The 19,889-nt window shown below is 42.8% G+C and overlaps 1 protein-coding gene across 1 annotated transcript in view; it reads right to left on the reverse strand.

The window, feature by feature from the left end:
• The window catches only part of LOC110203696 (uncharacterized), a 53,471-nt gene that overhangs the window by 15,953 nt on the left and 17,629 nt on the right, over positions 1 to 19,889 (reverse strand). The window contains 4 exon segments of the mRNA XM_078151864.1: positions 4,408 to 4,548; positions 5,817 to 5,920; positions 17,652 to 17,729; positions 17,732 to 19,516. Of these exon segments, the coding sequence (XP_078007990.1) occupies positions 4,408 to 4,548; positions 5,817 to 5,920; positions 17,652 to 17,729; positions 17,732 to 19,516 (2,108 nt within the window).

Below are 19,889 nucleotides of genomic sequence, written 5' to 3' on the forward strand. Positions count from 1 at the left end.
CATCTGAGGAAGAGCAGACAGTGAGGGAAGCTAGAAAGACCCACTGATATTTCCAGAAGTCAAGCCTAGCAGTGCTGAGCAGACATGACCTTGAGCAGTGGCTGTGGGTGAGAGGAGCTAGCAGAAGCCCAGTGAGTGTGGTACCACAGGGAGCAAGAACATTTTCAGGACAGTGTGACTGGGGCTTAGGGGAGCAAGAGAGGAGGTCCTAAGGTGGAGCCCCCAGAGAGAATTCAGAAAACAAGAGTAAGGAGGACCTGAGGCTTAGAGTAACATTACCCATCAGATTTGGATTAAAACTTGATTGTGATACTAAAGCTGCTAAAAGTAAAATGAGACAAATTTGAAACAAAAAAATGAGTAAGCAAAGGGAAAAGAACCCAACCACTGATAACTACTTTGGTATGAAAGAAGATCTGGGTCATATTCAGAAGGAAATAGTGAGATTACAAAAGCCACTCCTATGCTGAAGAGTAAAGTCAATTGGACACAAACTCAAAAAAAATATATTGGAAGAACTTAAAAGGAGTTAAAAAGACAGTATGCAAATAAATAAATAAATGCAATTCAAGAAAATTATAATAAGGAATTCAAAGTCGAGTAAAACAGAATGAGGAAAAATTAGGAAAAAAAGAAAGTAAAAAAATTATGAAAAGAAAGGAAACCATTTGGGAAAATAGATATAAAAGCATAAGGAAGAAAATTCTATTGTAATGTGTTATGGACATGACATGCTTGTTTTCTTCCACAAATTAAAATTTAATAATGATTAAAAAAACCCCTCAAGGCTGGAACTCCCAAGACAGATAAGTTACATTTAATAATTTAATTTAGAAACAGAAAGTCCTACAAGCCACTAGGAGAAAGACTTTTCAATTCAATGGAAAATACTTTGGAATAATGCAAGACTAATGCAAACCCACTAGAAATGGAGAGGAAATGGAAGAATGTGTTCCAGAGCATGCTGGAGTACAAGATGTAGCCCAGCATTACCTATCCTAAAGATGTGAGCTTAACAATATGAGACAAAAAGTGGATATTCAATAATGAAGAGGAGCCTGAAACATTTTTAGAAAGAAAACCAGAAAGGAAGAGATTATTTGCTTAGAGAACAACCCAAACTGAAGAAATGCAGGGGCAGTGAATAAATGTAGACAACAGCAGTAGCAGAGTAACAACAGGCAGACCAATAAGAGATTTCTTTCTCAAAGTACACAAGCAGACAGGGATGAAGGAGGAAATCTGGTGGAGGTACCAATGTAAAGGATGACAGGGGGGATTATGGACAGAATCTTCTGACATCCTGCCTGCAGCAGAAGGTCCTTTTGTGGCACTACATTACAACAAGGGAAGATGCATGAAAGTGAGGAGGAGAAGACTGGACAGGAAGAAGAGAGTGATATGACAAGGTCTCATCAAAGACCAGAAGTTGTCAATTCAATTCCATATACATTTATTAAGCACCTACTATGTGCTAGGCACAATGCTAAGAACTGAGGATACAAAAAGGGGTAAAAGACAGTCCCTGCCTCAAGTAGGTCACCATTTAATAGGTGAGACATCAAGCAAACAAATATATACAAAGCAAGTTAAATCCAGAACAAATAGAACATAATTAGAAGAGAGAAGGAATAAGAATGAAAAGGGGTTAGGAAACACTCCCTTAGCCTTTTAGTAGTTGATTGAGATTTAAAAGAAGACAGTGAGGTTAGTAGTCTGAGATGAGGGGGTGGGGAGAGTATTCCAGGCATGGGGACAGCCATTGAAAATGCCTAGAGCTGAGAGAAGCCAGGAGGCCAATCCCACTGGATTAAAGGATAAATGTTGTGGAGTAAGCTGTAAGAAGACTGGAAAGGTTATTGGGAGGAGGGGGAAGGAAATAAGTTAAAAAGGGCTTTGAATACCAACCAGACCATTTCCTATTTGATCTTGGAGGTAACAAATAGAGAGTCACTGGAATTTATTTAGTAATGCAGTGACTTGATCAGAATTGCATTGTAGGAAATGACTAGTGGCTGAATGGAGAATGGCTTTGAGTGGGAGGCTTGAGGTAAGTAGACCCACCAATAGGCTATATTAATAGACCAGGCATGAGGTGATGGGGCCATGCACTAGAATGGTGGTAGTGTCAGAAGAGAGAAGGGGGGCATATTCTAAAGATGGTGCAAAGGTGAAACTGACAGGCCTTTGCACCTTAATGGATATGCGGGAAAAGAGAAGGACAGGATGACTCTGACAGAAATTATTAACATAATGACATAAATTGCTAATACAAAATGTAATATGGATTTCCCCTTCATGAAATGATCCTTGTAATGTCAGCTTTGAGTAACGTCCTTACCTTCTTACTCTTAAGACATTTACTTTTGATTAGGTTGAGCTGAACCACATAGAAGTTGCCTTGTGGGGAGCCCAGCACAAGCTACAGCACAGCTTCTAGTGTCTTTGCCCTCTGACATTGGGATTCATGTTATGAAGGGCAGAGCAGCTGGAATGAGGTGGCTTTCCTTGCCTGGATCTCTAAGGACCACTGGGGTCTCATGACCAGGCTTGCTACTTCATACTGCCTCCTCCCTCTGTTCTCCTAAATCTATAAAAACTTTTTAATGGGTCTCTTTGATTGGGAAATACACTGGAGATCCCCTAGGCTGTTAGATTACTTTATTCCTCAACTCATACCTTTGATTTATTTCAGAACTTGAAAACTCCTAGGTGCACATGGGAAATATACATACCCCTCCTTAACTCATACCATCTTGGCAGAACTGAAATCTTGCAGTGAGCCCTCCACCCTGAAATCAGAGCCCCACTTTAGTGAAGAGTTAAAAGTCAAGGAATAGGGAGGACAAATGAGCAAATAACAGAAAAAAATTATGACTATAGAAAGTTACTGTGGTGACAAAGAAGATCAATACACACTCAGAGGAAGACAACAAAGTCAAAATTCCTACATCCAAAGTCTCAAAGACAAATTTGAACTGGGCTCAGGCCATGGAAGAGCTGAAAAGGGATTTTAAATGTCAATCAAGAGACGTAGAGGAAAAATTGGGAAAAGAAATGAGAGCAATATAAGAAAATCATAAAAAAAACAAGTCAAAAGTTTGCTAAAGGAGGCACACAAAAATCTTGAAGAAAAGAACTTCTTAAAACATAGAATTTGCTACATGAAAAAGGTATAATAGGTCTCTGAAGAAAATAATTCCTTAAAAATCAGAATTGAGCAAGTGGAAGTTACTGACACTATGAAACATCAAGAAACAATCAAACAAAATGGGGGGAAAAATAGAAAGCAATGTGAAATGCCTTTCCAATGGCTCCCTTCCATGATTGGAAAGTTCTCTACCCTGACCCTAACCCTAAACAAAAACGCCTGCTCTGGGCTTCCTTCCAGTCTCAGCAAAAATTTCACTTTCTGAAAAATTTGTTTTCCTGGTCCCTAAAATGGTTAGAACCTTCCTTCTCAGACTTCATGCCATTGTATACTATACTAACCCTAATTGCGCTTGTATGGGCAAAGCTGGTGACTTGTTGGGGCAGGTCAGTGGCAGTAGGGATAGAGTGCTGGTACTGGACAGAGGAAGACCTGAGCTCAAATACTGCTTCAGACAGTAGCTGGGTGACCCTAGGCAACTCAGGCTTAATCCTGTTTGCCTCAGTTTCCTCATCTGTAAAATGAATTGGAGAAGGAAATGGCAACTACTCCAGTGTAGTTACCAAAAAAAACTCCATATGGGTCACAAAGAGTCAAATGGAACTAAAATGACTGAACAACAAGGTGACATGTTGTCTCTCTCATTAGACTATGAACTCCTTGAGGGCAGGCACTGTTTTTTTCCTTCCTGTGTCCAGGGAAGTTTTGAACAGGGCCTGGCATAAAATGGCTTTTTGGGGCAGCTAGAGTTCCCAGCTGTATGACCCTGGGCAAGTCACTTAACCCTATTTCCCTCAGTGTGCTCCTCCATAAAATGAACTAGAGAAAGAAATAGCAACAGGGATCTCTGCCAAAAACAACCCAAATGGGGTGATGAAGATTTGAAGAGTGAGACACAACTAAAAAACCAATCCAACAACAATAACAAATGTTTATTGACTGGACCTAGCAAAGGGTAAAGGGGAAGGATTCAGGGAGACCTGGGAAACTTGCCTGACCCATTCTAATGAGGGAGAACTTCAGAACAAACAGGGGAGGGAGGAGTCAGTGCTCCATATGCCAGAGTGTCAGTGAATTAGTTTAACACAGAGAAGCAGAGAGCAGGGCAGTGTTTTTACTGCCTTATTCAATTTCATGCCTATTTTTGTAAAGAAATGGTCCATAAGGAAGGAATTCCCAACTTCATAGACCATCCTCCATGTCTAACCCTAACCCTAACCCTCCTTAGTTAATGCTAGTCAGAAGACTGCACTCACCTGGGGTGGGGGGCTGTGGCTCCCAGGGGCCATTCCCTCTGGCTCCAGGCTCCCTGCTTTGGGCCTGGCCTTGGTGCTTGGCAGATTGAGCTGGGCAGGGAGGAGAAGGATCCCAGTGGGGTAGGTCTTTCTCTTCTCTTCCTAGGCAGAAGGCTGGCATGCAGGGATTTACAGAGGGCAAATTTACAGAGTTACAAAGGTCCTGGTCTTGCCCTCAGGGGAAAGATTCCAACCTATTGAGGGAGGAAGCAGGGAGGGTAAGGCTTTGAAATGTAGATGGCCTGAACAGGAAGACTACTTCCCTCCCTCTCTACCCCTTCCCCTCTCCATTGTCCCATAGAGACCTAAAAGGCTGAGGGGGCTTGGGATCCCAGATGGGATGAGAACAGTCAGAGCCTCAGTGGCTCTTGAGTTAGACCTCTCCCTCCAACTGGTCCTCTGCCCTCCCTGAATCCCCTCTATCTGACTCACTCACACATTATGCAGACAAGAGACTGGCTCCTTGATCTAGGAGAGAAGCTAAGGAAGGTTGAGGATGGGGAAGGCTCTTGAATGGAGACATCAAAGAATGACCAGGGAAGCCTGAGACTGGGAGAGAAAATCCAGTCTGGGATTCAGACCCCTGGCATGGGACCAGAGGCAGAGAAGCAGGAGGCCTGGGTAAAGGGGGCAGGAGTAGGGTCTGGGAGACAAGACAGTCTAATATGACTCATGGCAGGGAGGTGGGGGATCCTGAAGTGACAGAAGGGCTCCAGGTGGACCCTGAGCCTGGGAAAGCAGGATGACTGTGTCCTGAGGTCTAACTAGGAGCTGGGGAGGACTTTTGGGATTCTCTGGTAGAGCTTAGGCTTGGAATCCCTAAAAGGAAAATGGAGACAGTGAGCCACATGCCTAGGATCTGATAGGAAACCAGCCCCAGAGCCATGGGTGCAGAGAAGAAAGATTCCAAAAGAGTTTTGGTAACTGTGTCCAAGGTGGGGTCCTGGGGGGAGTAAGGGAGGATTTCTGGATCTTCAAGGGGGGCTGGATCTGAAGGTAAGACAATAGAATTTCTAACCAAGAGCTTAGAGATTAGGGGACAGGGAGACAAGACACGTGGGTCTGGATGGGAAGGCTGAAATCGGGATTCCCAGAATCCTATGGGCAAAGTCTGAAGTCTGGAAAAGTGTTATCCAACGTTCACTGTGGTAAAGGTGAGTCAGGAATTTAGGAAGTGATTGGGAATCTGGAGAAGGTTTAGGGGCAGGGAGCTCATTCAGTACCCAGGCTTGGAAAGAAGCTGTGCTACTGGCCAACCTTTAATACACTCACCAAGAGGTCAGATGAGAATGAGACCCAATGGCAAGAGCAGCCAGCAGAAGCCTGGAAATATGGAGGGGGGCGGGGGGGGCACTCTGGCTTAGACCTACCTGGGACCTGCAAGCACAGAGCTGGCGTCCAGAAGGCAGAGCGATCTCAGCTCCAGGGAAGGCAGAGCGGATCTCAGGTCCAAGGGAAAGCACAGCGATCTTGGCTTGAAGGGACGGAAGAGAGATCTCAGATTCCGGGGAAGAAAGGAAAGAGATTTGAGATGCAGGGAAGCAGAGTAGTCCAGGCTCAAAAGACTTCCTCCTTCTGGCCAGCCCACTATGGGAGGGTCTTCCTATTCCCAAGAGCGCCACCCTGTCCAGCCCCAGAGGCCCCCAGGATGGCTGGGCCGTTTCCTCCAATCACACCCAGGGCTAGGAAGCAGAGACCCTGATTGCCTCTCCTCCCTAAGCCCTGCCCTCCATCACATGGAATGCCTTCTCCAGTGCAATGATGCCCTCTGCAGTCCTAAACTCCTCCCAGGCCTCCAAACTCCACCCCAGGGCTCAAACTCCACCTGGGCCACCACCTACCAGGCTGCTCATCTCTGTGGGCTCCTCCTCTCCAGTGTCTCCACCCCCTCCCTTCCTCCCTCCCTTCCAGACTCACTCCCCCCTCCTTCTGAGTGGAAAGACTGCCAGGATAAAACTGCAGCACCAGAGTAACTGAAAGTAATACTCCAAGCTACAGAGGGAGGGAGGAAGGAGGTAGGGTGAGGTTTAGATGTGAAGATGGTCTGAAAGGGAAAACTACTTCCCTCCCTCTCTTACTCCTCTTCTGTCTGCCTCCTCTCCTCATCCTTCTATAGAGTCCCAAGAGGTATAAGGGGACTTTGGGATCCCAGATGGGATGAGAGCACTCAGAGCCTCAGTGGCCCCAGAATCAGAGCTGCCCCTCCAACTGGTACTCTGCCCTCCTTGTATTGAGAGCCAAGAACAAACAACAGTCTATGAGTAGTAGTAGCTGCCCCACTGGGGACCAAGTGGCCAGTTCCAGTTCGGCAATAGTGCTATTACCTACCTTCCTTCCTTCCTTCCTTCCTTCCTTCCTTCCTTCCTTCCTTCCACTCTCCTTTTTTCCTTTCTTCATCCACCACTTCTTCCTGCTTCCACCCTTCCTTCCTCTGTCCCTCCTTGTTTCCTTCCATTCTTTCTTCTTTTTTCCTTCGTGCCTTTGTTCGTTCATTTGTTCCTTCTTTCCTTCCTTCCTTTTCTCCCTCCCTCATGGGGAGTCATAGCCTTACATGTGGGTGTTCTGTCCAAAACAATGTCAATTTTGATCGCTTAAACCTTCCAAAATATCTTGGATTTGGAGACTACTTTTTTCCTTTCCCTATGTATTTATTCTATAATTTTTAAAAACTGGGACAATGAACTCTCATCTCATATACTCTTCATTTATGATTTCTTGAAATATAGCTCTGCAGCTCTATGCCCCTTCCAGCAGGAAGCAGTTTCAGAAGCCAAGATCTTCATTACTTACCCCAAAAGTATTTGGGTCCCATGATGGTGATGGGATCCGAACCCCTAAGAGGAAACAGTCATATCTTTGGGCCCCCAGAAAGGAAAAATCCTGGACTTCCCTACTTGGCCAAATCCCTGCAGTTCACCTGGGCCTATAATCCTATCAACTGGCCTTTCATTTCAGCTAAAGCCAATCTCCCAATTGCCCCTGGTCACTTCCTACCCTTAATCCTATCTAAACTCCATTCTCCCTTGGCCCCATGGTCCAGGTCCCTGGCTTTCTAGTCACCCCAAACTACTTGGCCACTCCTAGGTCCCTCCCATAGTTTTCCTGTATATAAGGTCCATCTTGTCTCCATTTAGGTGCTCAGATTCTTAAAATCTAGCTAAATGCTGAGATTCTTAAAATCTAGCCACTGTTCAGATTCTTAAGATCTGATTTGTATTAGTGATACAAATGCTGAGATCCATTAAGAGTCTGCTCAATATGATAGGTATTCTCATAAACCTTGTCTTTGGCTGAAAAAAACAAAGAAATATAGCTCTGCCAAGCCAGGCTTTGCTAAAGCCTCTTGGGATTCAAATGGAGCTACTTGAGGATGCCTTTGTACCCAAATCACTCTGGCCCTCTGAGAAGAGGTCTCAGCCCAAACCTCTCTCATTTGGGGGGTTTTGATTGATTTTTCTAAGAAGGGAAATCTTTAGCCTCAATTCTCACCTAACCTTTAGTCTCTGAATGGATGTTGCCTCAGACAAACTGAGACCTGGGAAAGACCTTAGCTTAAAAAAACCCAAGGTCTCCCACTGCATTCAGGGCCATGGACAGTTGTCCTGACCTATGTCTTGCCACTGGACTCTGAATGACTGAAGGAGAGAGTGAGGATGATGCCTTTGGGCTGTTCTGCCCCTCTTCAATGCAATCACTTGCAAGTCAAGACATCACCCTCTTGCTGTCATTGGTCCTCTTAGAGAAAGAAGAATGAATAACAATGGAGACCCAAGAGGCAGAAGGGGCTTGGGATCCCAGGTGGAGTGAGACCAGTCAGAGCCTCAGTGACCTGGGAGTCAGAGCTCTCTCTCTCTAAATTGGTCCTCTCCCAGACTCACACACACATTATCTAGACAACAGGCTGACTGCTTGATCTAGGAGGGAGGGAAGCTAGGGAAGGTTGAGGATGGGGAGGGCTTTTGAATGGAGCCACCAGAGAATGACCAGGGGAAGCCTGAGGCTAGGAGAGAAAATCCAGTCTGGGATTCAGCCTCTTGGCACGGGGCCTGAGACAGGGAAGCAGGAGGCCTGTGTAAGGGGGTCAGGGATAGTGTCTGGGTGGCAAGACAATCTAACATGGCTTATGGCAGGGAGGTGGGGTACACTGGAGTGACAGAAGTGCTCCAGATGGGCACTGTGCCTGGCAAAGCAAGATGACTGTGTCCTGAGGTCTAACTAGGAACTGAGGAAGACTGGATCCTCTGGTAGAGCTTAGGCTTGGAATCCCTAAGGAGAAACTGGAGACAGGGAGACAGTGCCTGGGATAAGGAACAATCCCAAGACCAGTGGGTGCAGATAAGGGTGTGGGGGGAGCAGCAAAGAGCTTTTGCTCCTGTGTCCAGGGTGGGGTCATCAGGGCAGGCAGAGCTGGTGGATCCTTACAGGGGGCTGTCTGAAGGGAGGAGCTGGAGACAGGGAGACAGACTACATGGGTCCCAATGGGAAGGCTGAAAGCAGGACTTCTGGGTCCCTATGGGCAAGACTAAAGTTTGGGAAAGTGTGACTCAATAGTCAGTCTGGGGAGGGTTACCTGAACATTTGGGAATGATAGGCAGTCTGGAAAAGAGTTAGGGGTGGGGAGTTTGAAGAGAAGCCAGGCCAGGAGAGAAGGATGGTCCTGGTGGACCTGGAGCACTCTTACCACAAGATGAGGAGGATGAGACCCAGTGGAAAGGCAGACAGCAGAAGCCAAGACCATCGTTGGACCCTGGCTCAACTGTACCTGGGAGAGCTGGCTTCTAGAAGGCAGAGAGATCCCAGCTCCAGGGAATAAGGCAGAAGGATGTCATCCCCATAGAAGGCAGAGTGACCTCAGCCCCTGCTTCCAGCAAGCCCTCTTAGGGAGGGTCCTTCTAGTCCCCCACTACTTAGCCCCAGAGGCCCCCAGTATGAACCGTTTCTTCCCATCACACTCTAGGTCAGGACCTCCGGACCCTGCAGCCTCTCCTTCACAAGCCCTGCCATCAAAGAAGCTGGTTGTTGTTGTATGTTCAGTTGAATTTTATTTTAGACTTAAACACCAGAACACAAATACAGAATAGAGAAAAGAAAAAAAAAGATATCACAAAGTTAAATATTGGAACTTAAATACAAAGCAAGAAAAGAAAAAAAAAGAGCATGTCATGTGTAGAACATAAGAGAATTCAAAATATGGAATGATAAATTTCCATTTCAAGAAAGCCTGTATGATTAAATGCTATAGTGGTGTCCTGAGCTGTCCATCTTCTCTTTGCTTATTTGTAGGTTTTCTTTTCTTCTCTGCTGTGCACTTTTTTCACTTTGTTCTTTTTGTCCCTTCCTGCCTCCCCTCCCCAGAAGCCTACAATTGAATGTGGGTATGTTTCTCTATAGCTATATGTATACATATATATACTTACACATACTTTCCCATACATATACATATACTTTCCCAAACAAATTCTACTCTTGATCTTTGTTTTTATGTTTGTGCATATCTCTTGTTTCCTATCTCTCCTGACTCCTCTACTTTACTTCTACCCACTACCTAGGACTTCTATTATTTATTCTACCCCTCCCCCCAAGGATCCCTCTCTTATCCATCCATTCCCATAAATCTAAACACCCTTCTATAGCCCCCTATAAACTATACCCTCAACCTCCTCTTTAGTGATCTCTTACTTGTCCTCTCTCCTCTCACTGTTTTATTTCTTGTAAATCTAGAAGAGTTTTATACTTTTCTAAATACATATGTATTGTTCCTTCTTAAACACATTCCCGAAGAAAGTAGCTTACCAGAACTACCAACCCTCCCTATCTAATTCCCCTATACCAGTTCTTCTTCTTGCACCTCATTTGTATAAAATAGTTACTTATTTTAGCTGTTCCTAAATGGTTTTACTTTTTAAAGTCATATCATGCTCAGGTCTGTCCCAATCTTTCTTAAGAGCTACCCAATTATTAATAAGAATCTTAGACATACATCTTGCATTTTACTATATAAAAAATAAATGGTCTGTCCTTATTGAATCCCTTGTAATCAGTCTTTTGTATGTACCTTATGTTTCTATTGGCTCTTATATGTCAAATATTCTATTAAGTTCAGGGTTTTTTTTAAAACAAAATTCTGACAGTTGATCAAATGTCCATTTTTTCCCCCTATTCAGGATCATGCTTAACTTTGATGGGTATGATATTTTTGGCCAGCGCTCCAGTTCTTTTGCTCTAAGATATATAGTGTTCCAAGACCTGTGGTCCTTTAATGTCAATGCTACTAGGTCTTGTGTGATTCTAATTGTGGCACCATCATATTTAAATGGTTTCTTTCTTGTTCCCTTTCACATTTTATCCTTGATCTGGGGGTTTTGGAATTTGACTCTAATATTCCTATGAGTTTTCCTCACAGGATCTCTTTTAAATGGTGATGTATGGATTTTTTCTATTTCTACCTTCCCTTCTTTGTTTTAACGCTTCAGGACAATTTTCTTTAATTATTTCTCATATTATTGTATCAAGATTCTTTTTTTGATCATAGCTTTCAGTTAATCTGATTATTTTTATGTTTTCTCTTCTTGATCTATTCTCTATATGTTGTTTTTCTTATGTTCCCCTTTCTCTTCTTTTTTTTCATTATTTATATTTTGTTTAATTATTTCTTGATCTTTCATAATTTCTCTGGTTTCACCTTGCCCAATTCTAATTTTCAAGGTGTCATTTTCTTCCTTGAGATTCTGGATCTCCTTTTCTAATTGGTTGACTTTCCTTTCATAGTCTTTTTGGTTTTTTTTAGATTATTATCATTATTATTTTAGTTTCCCCCATTTCTCTCATTTTATTTCTAAAGTCTTTTTAGAGTTCTTCCACAAATTGTTTTTGGGCAGGTGACCATTTGACAGTACTCTGAGGTAGAAGGGGGTTTCTTTGCTTCAGTACTCTCCTCTGAAGATGAACCCCATTTTCTGTTCCCAGAATAGCTTTCTGTGGTTGGATTCTTGCTCCTTGGCCTTTGCAATTTTGTAAACTTAGCTGAATTTGTGCAATCATGTCTAGTCCTGGGGTGTGGGGGATGGTGCCTCTCGGCCCAGATCTTTCAGTTCTCCCCTCCAGCCTGGAACCAAAGCCAAACCTGCAGCCTCCTGTGAGTTCCCCCTGCTGGGGGCATTCTGTCCCTGCTTCTGCACTCCCCTGATGTGTGTTGGTTCCTTGTTGCCGGTGCTGCTCTCTACAGCACAGCTGGGTCTGGCATTCCAGGTCAGCAGAGGTTTTCTTGATCTTCCCCAGCTCAGATGCCCAACTCCCCTCATTATCCTGGGGCCCAGGCAGCCTCCCAACCCAGCTGAGCCCAGGTCTGCTGCTTGTTGTTAACAGGTCCCTAGACTGGAGGTGTTTAACTCTTCACTGGGATTTTGTCCTGGGATTTTTCTTTTCATCTTCTCTAACTATCCCAGGAAGACCCCCCCCCCTTCTTATTTATTTTTATCCTCACTTTGTTCACCCTAAGGTGATATTTTGTCTCTTTTCTGTGGGAAAATCTTGAGAGCTTGGAATTTTCTGACCTAATCCACCATCTTCCCAGAATTCTCTCCTGTGCTGGTATTGTTCGGTAGTCTGGGCCGTGCCCAGCTCTTCCTGACTCCATTTGGGGTTTTCTTGGCAAAGATACTGGAATGCTTTGCATTTCTGTCTCCAGCTCATTTTACAGATGAGAAAGCTGAGGCAAACAGGGTTAAGTGACTTGGCCAGGGTCATGCATTTAGGAAACATCCGAGGCCTGATCTGGACTCTGGAAAAGTTTTAGGCCCAGGACTCTGTCCACTAGGCCACCTAGCTGCCCACTAGGAGCTTAAGAAATGCTGATTAAGTAACTGACTCAAAAAGAAGACATAGTTTTCTTGGTTTTAGTGCAAATACTAAAGGCCTTTGAACACTTCAATACTTTGAACTCTTTCTTTTTTAAAAAATTAACCTTTTCTCTATGCTTTTCTATCTAAGGGCCTACCTGAGAGATAGTGGAGTATAGATGGGCCTGGCCTGCTATGGTCCATGGGGTCACAAAGAGTTGGACATGACAGAAAGACTCAACAACAACAACAAATATTCTATAAACTTAGAGCCCCCTTTTTGGGTGAAACTAAAGGCAGCTATGTTGTACCATAGTGGATACAGCACTGGCTTTGGAATCAGGAAGACTTAACTTCATGAGTTCAAATCCAGCCTCAGACACTTACTAGGTGTGTGAACCTGGCCAAATCACTTAACCCTATTTGCCTCAGTTTCCTCATCTGTAAAATGAACTGGAGAAGGAAATGACAAACCACTAGAACATCTTTGCCAAGAACCACTCTCCCCCCCCCCCACAAGGGGTCACAAAGAGTCAGATATGACTGAAATGACTGAATAACAAATCAGGTGAGACTGTCATGATGGTCTCAAGGCAATCAGGTCTAATCTGATGACAATGGTCTGCATGCATAGATTCTATAAGCTACAGCCTTCCTTCAGGAGAGATTACATTGGTGTTCTCTAGACCGCAAGGATAAATTGTCGCAGGGAAAAAGCAAGTCAACTGAGGTACAAAGCTCTGAGCACTAGCATTTTATTAGTTAACATGAGTTTACTAATAAAGAGGGTCAATGGATTCCCCACTGAGCTCAAAGTCCCGGAGGAGGATAGGCAGCCTCCACCCTCCCCCCCTCCATATTTAAGGACAGAACAAAGAACAGAAGTTGGTAGGGGAAAGACAATATAAATGGTTAAAGGACTGACAGCATTATGGAGACTGGGGCAATGTGATTGGTTGAAAGTCTGAAATGTGAACTAGGAACAGCCCCTCTTTTCATTTTGAAAACGTTGATACCTTCCTCTTGCATCTTGCAGAAATAACTAATAATGAATAACAAATTCTCTCTAATTGTACAACAACACCTAGAGACAATATTTCCAGGAATGGCATCATTGTGGATGGTAGAGATAACAACAGATGTCCTAGAATTGAATCAGGATAGTTAAAGGTATAGAAGATAATACATTTCTGTGACATGAAGTGATTTTCAGGTGGTGCTGAGATAATAATCCCTTTTGAATTAAAGTGTTTTATGAGAGCACTTTTAAACTTAGCTCAGAGTTTTTCTTCAAATAAAAGTGACTGATAGGAAAACTCTGAGAGAGGAACACTGAACTTTGGAACCCCTGAGCTTCTTCACTCAGATTGTTGTTGCTGGCTCTTTCTTTGCTAGGGGGTCAGATTTAAGTGAGACAGAACTGTGCAAAGGCATCAGCCTCACTCTCTCCCCCAGAGTTATCAGAAACCAGTGGCAAGGCAACTGGTGATGGCCCTCCATTTCTACCTAATCTATAAACATACCCACAACTGAGAGATTTGAGGGTCCCAGAACAGATTACAGAATTATAAGACTTTACAAACTAATTTTTAGTTCAGTTTTGTGTCACCTTTGCCAGCTACCTGTCTCCATTTGTCACAGAAGTCAGATGTCTGCTGATCAGTCCACTTTCTGAACTCTCTTAGTCTCTTCTGTGGGGATAATTTGCCTTGCATATATTTCTCATTAAAGAATCATATAAGAAGAGAAGATGAGCTGGCCACAGGGTAAGGAAGAGAGCTGATAGGTGGACAGCCAGAACACTCCACAAGTCCTCTTGAGATGTCAGGAGAAAGGAAGGAAGGAAGGACTCCATCATATTGGATGGATCCTCTGTGGTGAACTTATGTGAGGATACAGGTAAGAGTCACACAGGATGGAGAGCCAGACATGGATGGTTTGAGATCTACCTTGCTGGAAGGAGCTTCCACACTGAAGAGACCACAGATCTGGCCATCAGAGTATGTGAGTGAGTCCCTGCATATAGTGCTTACTTCCATCTGTCTCAGTTCATTTACCCTTCTCTGAATTCTTCCTATCCACTGTTTCTTATGGCACAATAATATTCTAATATATTCACATGCCACAATTTGTTTAGACATTCCCCAATTGATGAATATCTATTTTATTTCTCTTTTGTATCTACTTCATTTTTTGCTACCAAAAAAAATCACTGTAATGAATAGTTTAGTGTAGATCAAACCTTTCTTTCTCTGATGTCCTGAGAATTTATGTCTTGCAGTGGGGTCTTTGTTTCACACAGCATGGGCATTTGATGACCTTTTAATAAATCATAATTCCAAATGACTTTCCAGAATAGTTGGCCCAATTCACAACTACAGATATTGTGTTACTGTGCTTCCAATTCTACAGCCTCCTAACACTATTGGTATCTTTTGTTATCTCTGCCAACTTGATGGATGTAAGGTTTAACCTCAGACTTGAAACTTTTCATTCTTAAAAGCATCTTATATTTTCTACTGAATAAATATGGCAAGAAACCTACTTCACTGGTTGCACAGAAAGAGCTTCTCAGTTAGCAATGACATGCAAGTTTACTAACTCAACAAAGATCTAGTTTAAAACTGCCCGTCTTGATACCTCTCTAAACCGCCAGTCATACCCAGAAGGTTCAGTGAAGTCATCTGTGGCATTAGCCCTAACCTGCAGCTGAGGTTCCAGCATTAAGTGGTGGTGGGGTTGGGTTCATCTTTAAACTTCCCTTTGATTTCTGAGACCCACCGGATCAAGGGATGTAGAGCTGGAAGAGATCGTAGAGATCACCTAGTCTGATATCAACAGTTTTTCACATGAGGGAAACGAGACCCAGTTAAGTTAAATTACTTTTCCAAAGTCACAGAGATATTAAACCAGAAGAATTTCAACCCATGTCCTCTGACCTCACATCTATTCCACTATATTGCCTTTCAAGTAGGTGACCACGTGGAAAGGAAGGATCCAATATGCCTAAGAAGCTATCTATTATATAAGCAATCTTTTATTTCCCCTTCCTCTCCCACTCCATAGGGTTATAGTTAGAACAGGCAAATTATGGAAGGCATCAGCACTGCCACATCCTCTCCCAATATTCTTTGCCTAATTATGTTATTTCTTTCTTTTAAAGCCTTTACATTGGGTGGCAGCTAGATAGTGCAATGGATAGAGAACTGGCCCTGGAGTCAGGAGGACCTGAATTCAAATCCAGCCTCAGACATTTACTAGCTAGCTGTGTGATCCTGGGCAAGTCACTTAACCCCCATTGCCTCCAAAATTAAAAAAAAAAATAAAGCCTTTTTTTTAAATTTAAATTTTTTTTATTTTTTCCATATGCTTTTGAGTTGAAATTTTTTCTCCCTTTTCCTCCTCCCCACCCTCCCCAAGACAGCACACAATCTGATATAGGCTTTACATTTACATACCCATTAAACATATTTTCACATTAGTGAAGTTGTAAGTACAAATTAAAACCAATACGAGGAACCATCAGAAAGATGAAACAAAACTCAACAGAAGGTAAAAATAAGTGATAGTGATTCGACTTCCATAGTTCTTTCTTTGAATGCGAACAGCATTATCCATCCAAGGCCTCTGGAAATGTCTTAGCTCCTCATAATGCTGAGAAAGGTTCAGTTTAACAATCTTAGTCATTGCATAATGTGGCTGTTATTGTGTACAAAGTCCTCTTGGTTCTGCTCACTTCACTTAGCATCAGACCATATAAGTCTTTCCAGGTTTTTCTGAAGTCAGCCTGTTCATCATTTCTTACAGCACAATAGTATTCCATTACATTCATATACCACAACTTGCTCAGCCATTCCCCAATTGATGGGCATCCTCTCAATTTCCAATTCTTTGCCACCACAAAAAGAGCTGCTATGTATATTTTTGTACATATGGGTCCTTTTCCCATTTGTTTGATCTCTTTGGGATATAGCCCTAGAAGTGCTATTGCTGGATCAAAGGGTATGCACATTTTTGTAACCCTTTGGGCATAGTTCCAAATTTTTCTCCGAAATGGTTGATCATTTCACAACTCCACCAACAATGTATCAGCATTCCAATTTTACCACATTCTCTCCAACAAAAAATAAAGCCTTTACATTCAAAGAAGGAAACAACACATAGAACCAATGAGTGTAAGCTACAAGAGGCAGAGTTCAGCCTGACAGAATGAACAGTGTCCTAATAATGGGCTGCCTTCCTAGCAGGTCTTCAAGCAGAAAGGTTTTCAAAGAGAGGCCTCTGCAGGTATTAGTTTGGACTGGATGGCCTCTGAGGGCCCTTCCAACTCAAGATTCTGTGATAAATTCAGTGACAAGGGAACAAGAAGGTGGCTTGGGTCCTCATTAGACTCCAGATGAATTTCATTAGAAACCTGACTTCCTACCAGTGTTTGCCTTTTCTGGCAAAGCAAGACTCTTCTGACTTGCCTTGGTGAGAGGATATGGAGACTTACCACAATGCCTCTTGAATGGCTCCCTTATGTCCAACCTGTTGGTCTCTGAACTGGAAACCATTCTTCTGATGAGGGTGCTGTCATCAGGACCTGAGCCCTTCACCCATTCATAGACAGCATGTGACAAGCAGCCCAGATGCCTGAGACATCGAACTGAGGCTTTGGAGATAGAAACTGCCAGGCCTCTGACCTGCTTAGCAGCGGCTGCTTTGTTCACACAGTGGTTCTGCCCTGCCTCATGTCCATCATGGGGATCCCTGCCTCATCCCAATGATTGTTGCCTCACAAAAATTAGGAGGCAGAAATGATCTCAGCTTAATGAGAAGTTTCTTGACAGCACATTTAGTGGCCTGGGTGGAAGATGAATACATGCATGTAGGTGGCCTGTGGGAGAACACAAAATTCCCCTAAATTGCCCCAGTTTTTATATCCTTGATCAAACAAATCTGATGTCTTCCCTTCACCAAAGATTGTTCCTCAGTGGACACAATATTGACCCAAGGTCTTTTCCTTATTCTGAAGGCACTCTATTTCTGAGAACATCCAGATGGATTCTCTCACACAGCTCTGCAGTTTATGGGCCCACTGCCTCCTTTTTTGGTTTCGCAACCTGGAGGATGGGCATAGATTATTTTCCTTATCTCACCTTTCTGTTATAGTCAGACTCAAAATTTAACCTTCACCAGTGACCTCCATGTTCTAGAGAAAGGCATGTACCCACTGAGCACATTCCTAAGGTTTCTTTTCATTATAAATCCTCCGATGAAAGAATGAGAGATAATCTCTGACTTAAAGCCTTCTCACATGGAGTCCAGAGATGGCTTACACTCAGAGTGAATCTTTTTCTAAGAAGCTCTGTACTCTATTTCAACGCCTTTTCTCATTCGGGTCAGTTATTTGATTCCTATATTTCCCATGAATTCTCTGATGGTAAACAAGAACTGACTTTAGCTGAAGGCTTTACCACATTGATTACTTTCTTAAAGTTTCTTGCCAGTATGGATTCTCTTATACTGAGCAAGTTTGGAGCTGGAACTGAGAGCCTTTCCACATTGATTACAGTCCTAAGGTTTCTCTCCAGTGTGGGTTTTCTGATGTACAATAAGATGATTCCTCTGCTTAAAAGCCTTTCCACATCGGGTACATTCATAAGGTTTCTCTCCAGTGTGGGTTTTCTGATGTACAATAAGATGATTCCTCTGCTTAAAAGCATTTCCACATTGGGTACATTCATAAGGTTTCTCTCCAGTGTGGGTTCTCTGATGTAGAGTAAGGCTGGTACACCATTTAAAAGCCTTTCCACATTGATTACATTCATAAGGCTTCTCTCCAGTGTGGACTCTCTGATGTTGGGTAAGACCGCCTGTTCGAGTAAAAGCCTTTCCACATTGGTTACATTCATAAGGCTTCTCTCCATTGTGGATTCTCTGATGAGCAATAAAACCAGCCCTCCATTTAAAAGCCTTTCCACACTGATTACATTCATAAGGTTTCCCTCCAGTGTGGATCCACCGATGTTCACCAATACTCTTCCTATGTCTGAAAGTCTTTCCACATTGATTGCATTTATAAGGTTTCTCTCCTGTGTGGATTCTCTGATGTCTAACAAGACTGTCTTTCCATATAAAAGTCTTTCCACACTGATTGCATTTATAAGGCTTCTCTCCAGTGTGGATCCTCTGATGTTTAGCAATACTCTTTCTACATCTGAAAGTCTTTCCACATTGATTACATTCATACAGCTTCTCTCCAGTGTGGATTCTCTGATGTGCAATAAGAAATCTCTTCAATCTAAAAGCATTTCCACATTGATTACAGTCATAAGGTTTCTCTCCAGTGTGAATTCTCTGATGTTTAAGAAGACCATCCTTCCATGTAAAAGTCTTTCCACATTGATTACATTCATAAGGTTTCTCTCCAGTGTGGATCCTCTGATGTTTACCAATACTCTTTCTACATCTAAAAGTCTTTCCACATTGATTACATTCATAAGGTTTCTCTCCAGTGTGGATGCTCTGATGTTCAACAAGACCATCTTTCCATGTAAAAGTCTTCCCACATTGATTACATTTATAAGGTTTCTCTCCAGTGTGGATTCTCTGATGTCGAGTAACAGTATTCCACCATTTAAAAGTCTTTCCACATTGATTACATTCATAAGGTTTCTCTCCAGTGTGGATCCTTTGATGTTGAACAAGACTATCCTTCCATGTAAAAGACTTTCCACATTGATTACATTCATAAGATTTCTCTCCCGTGTGGGTTCTCTGGTGTACAATAAGATGAGCCCTATTTTTAAATGCCTTTCCACACTGATTACATTCATGCGGTTTCTCTCCAGTGTGGATCCTCTGATGTTCACCAACACTCTTCCTACATCTGAAAGTCTTTCCACATTGATTACATTCATACAGGTTCTCTCCAGTGTGGATTCTCTGATGTAGAGTAAGACTGTTCCACCATTTAAAAACCTTTCCACATTGATTACATTCATGAAGTTTCTCTCCGGGATGGGTTCTCTCATGTGCAATAAGATATTTCCTCTCTCTAAAACCCTTTCTACATTGTTTACAATCATTAAATTTCTCTGCAGTGTGGATTCTCTCATTTGTTGCACAGATTTCTCTACAATTGAAATCAGAGGGACCATAGCTCATCAATCTTTGTTTATGAGTTTCTTCCACAGAAAGGGTTAGCACTGCAGTAGTTTCCTTCATTTCCAGTCTGTTCTGTCCTTCTGAAAAAAAATCCAACAATAAAACAAAAAGACACAATACACATATTTATATCTGCTTCCCTCCATCAGCAGAATATAAGCTTGGTTACTTTTTTTTGCCCCTGGGAAAGAGAAAAATCTTAAAAAGGGTGGAAACAACTATTTTAAAATGCCATTAGCTCACATACCAAGGGTGATTTAATTTACAAAATGCATAATCACATTGGATCCTCACATCAAACCTGTGACACAGATAGGGCCATCATTCTCATCACTTTCACAACTCAGACCATAAGCTCAGAAAGACTGAGTGACTTGACCTAAATCCCAGCAGCTGAGACTAGAATCCAAACTCTGTGAATGGGTGTGCTCTGTTCACAGTGCTAGACAAATG

The sequence above is a fragment of the Phascolarctos cinereus genome, unplaced genomic scaffold, assembly GCF_003287225.1.
Source record: "Phascolarctos cinereus isolate Bilbo 61053 unplaced genomic scaffold, phaCin_HiC Scaffold_4;HRSCAF=312, whole genome shotgun sequence".
Lineage (NCBI taxonomy): Eukaryota > Metazoa > Chordata > Mammalia > Diprotodontia > Phascolarctidae > Phascolarctos > Phascolarctos cinereus.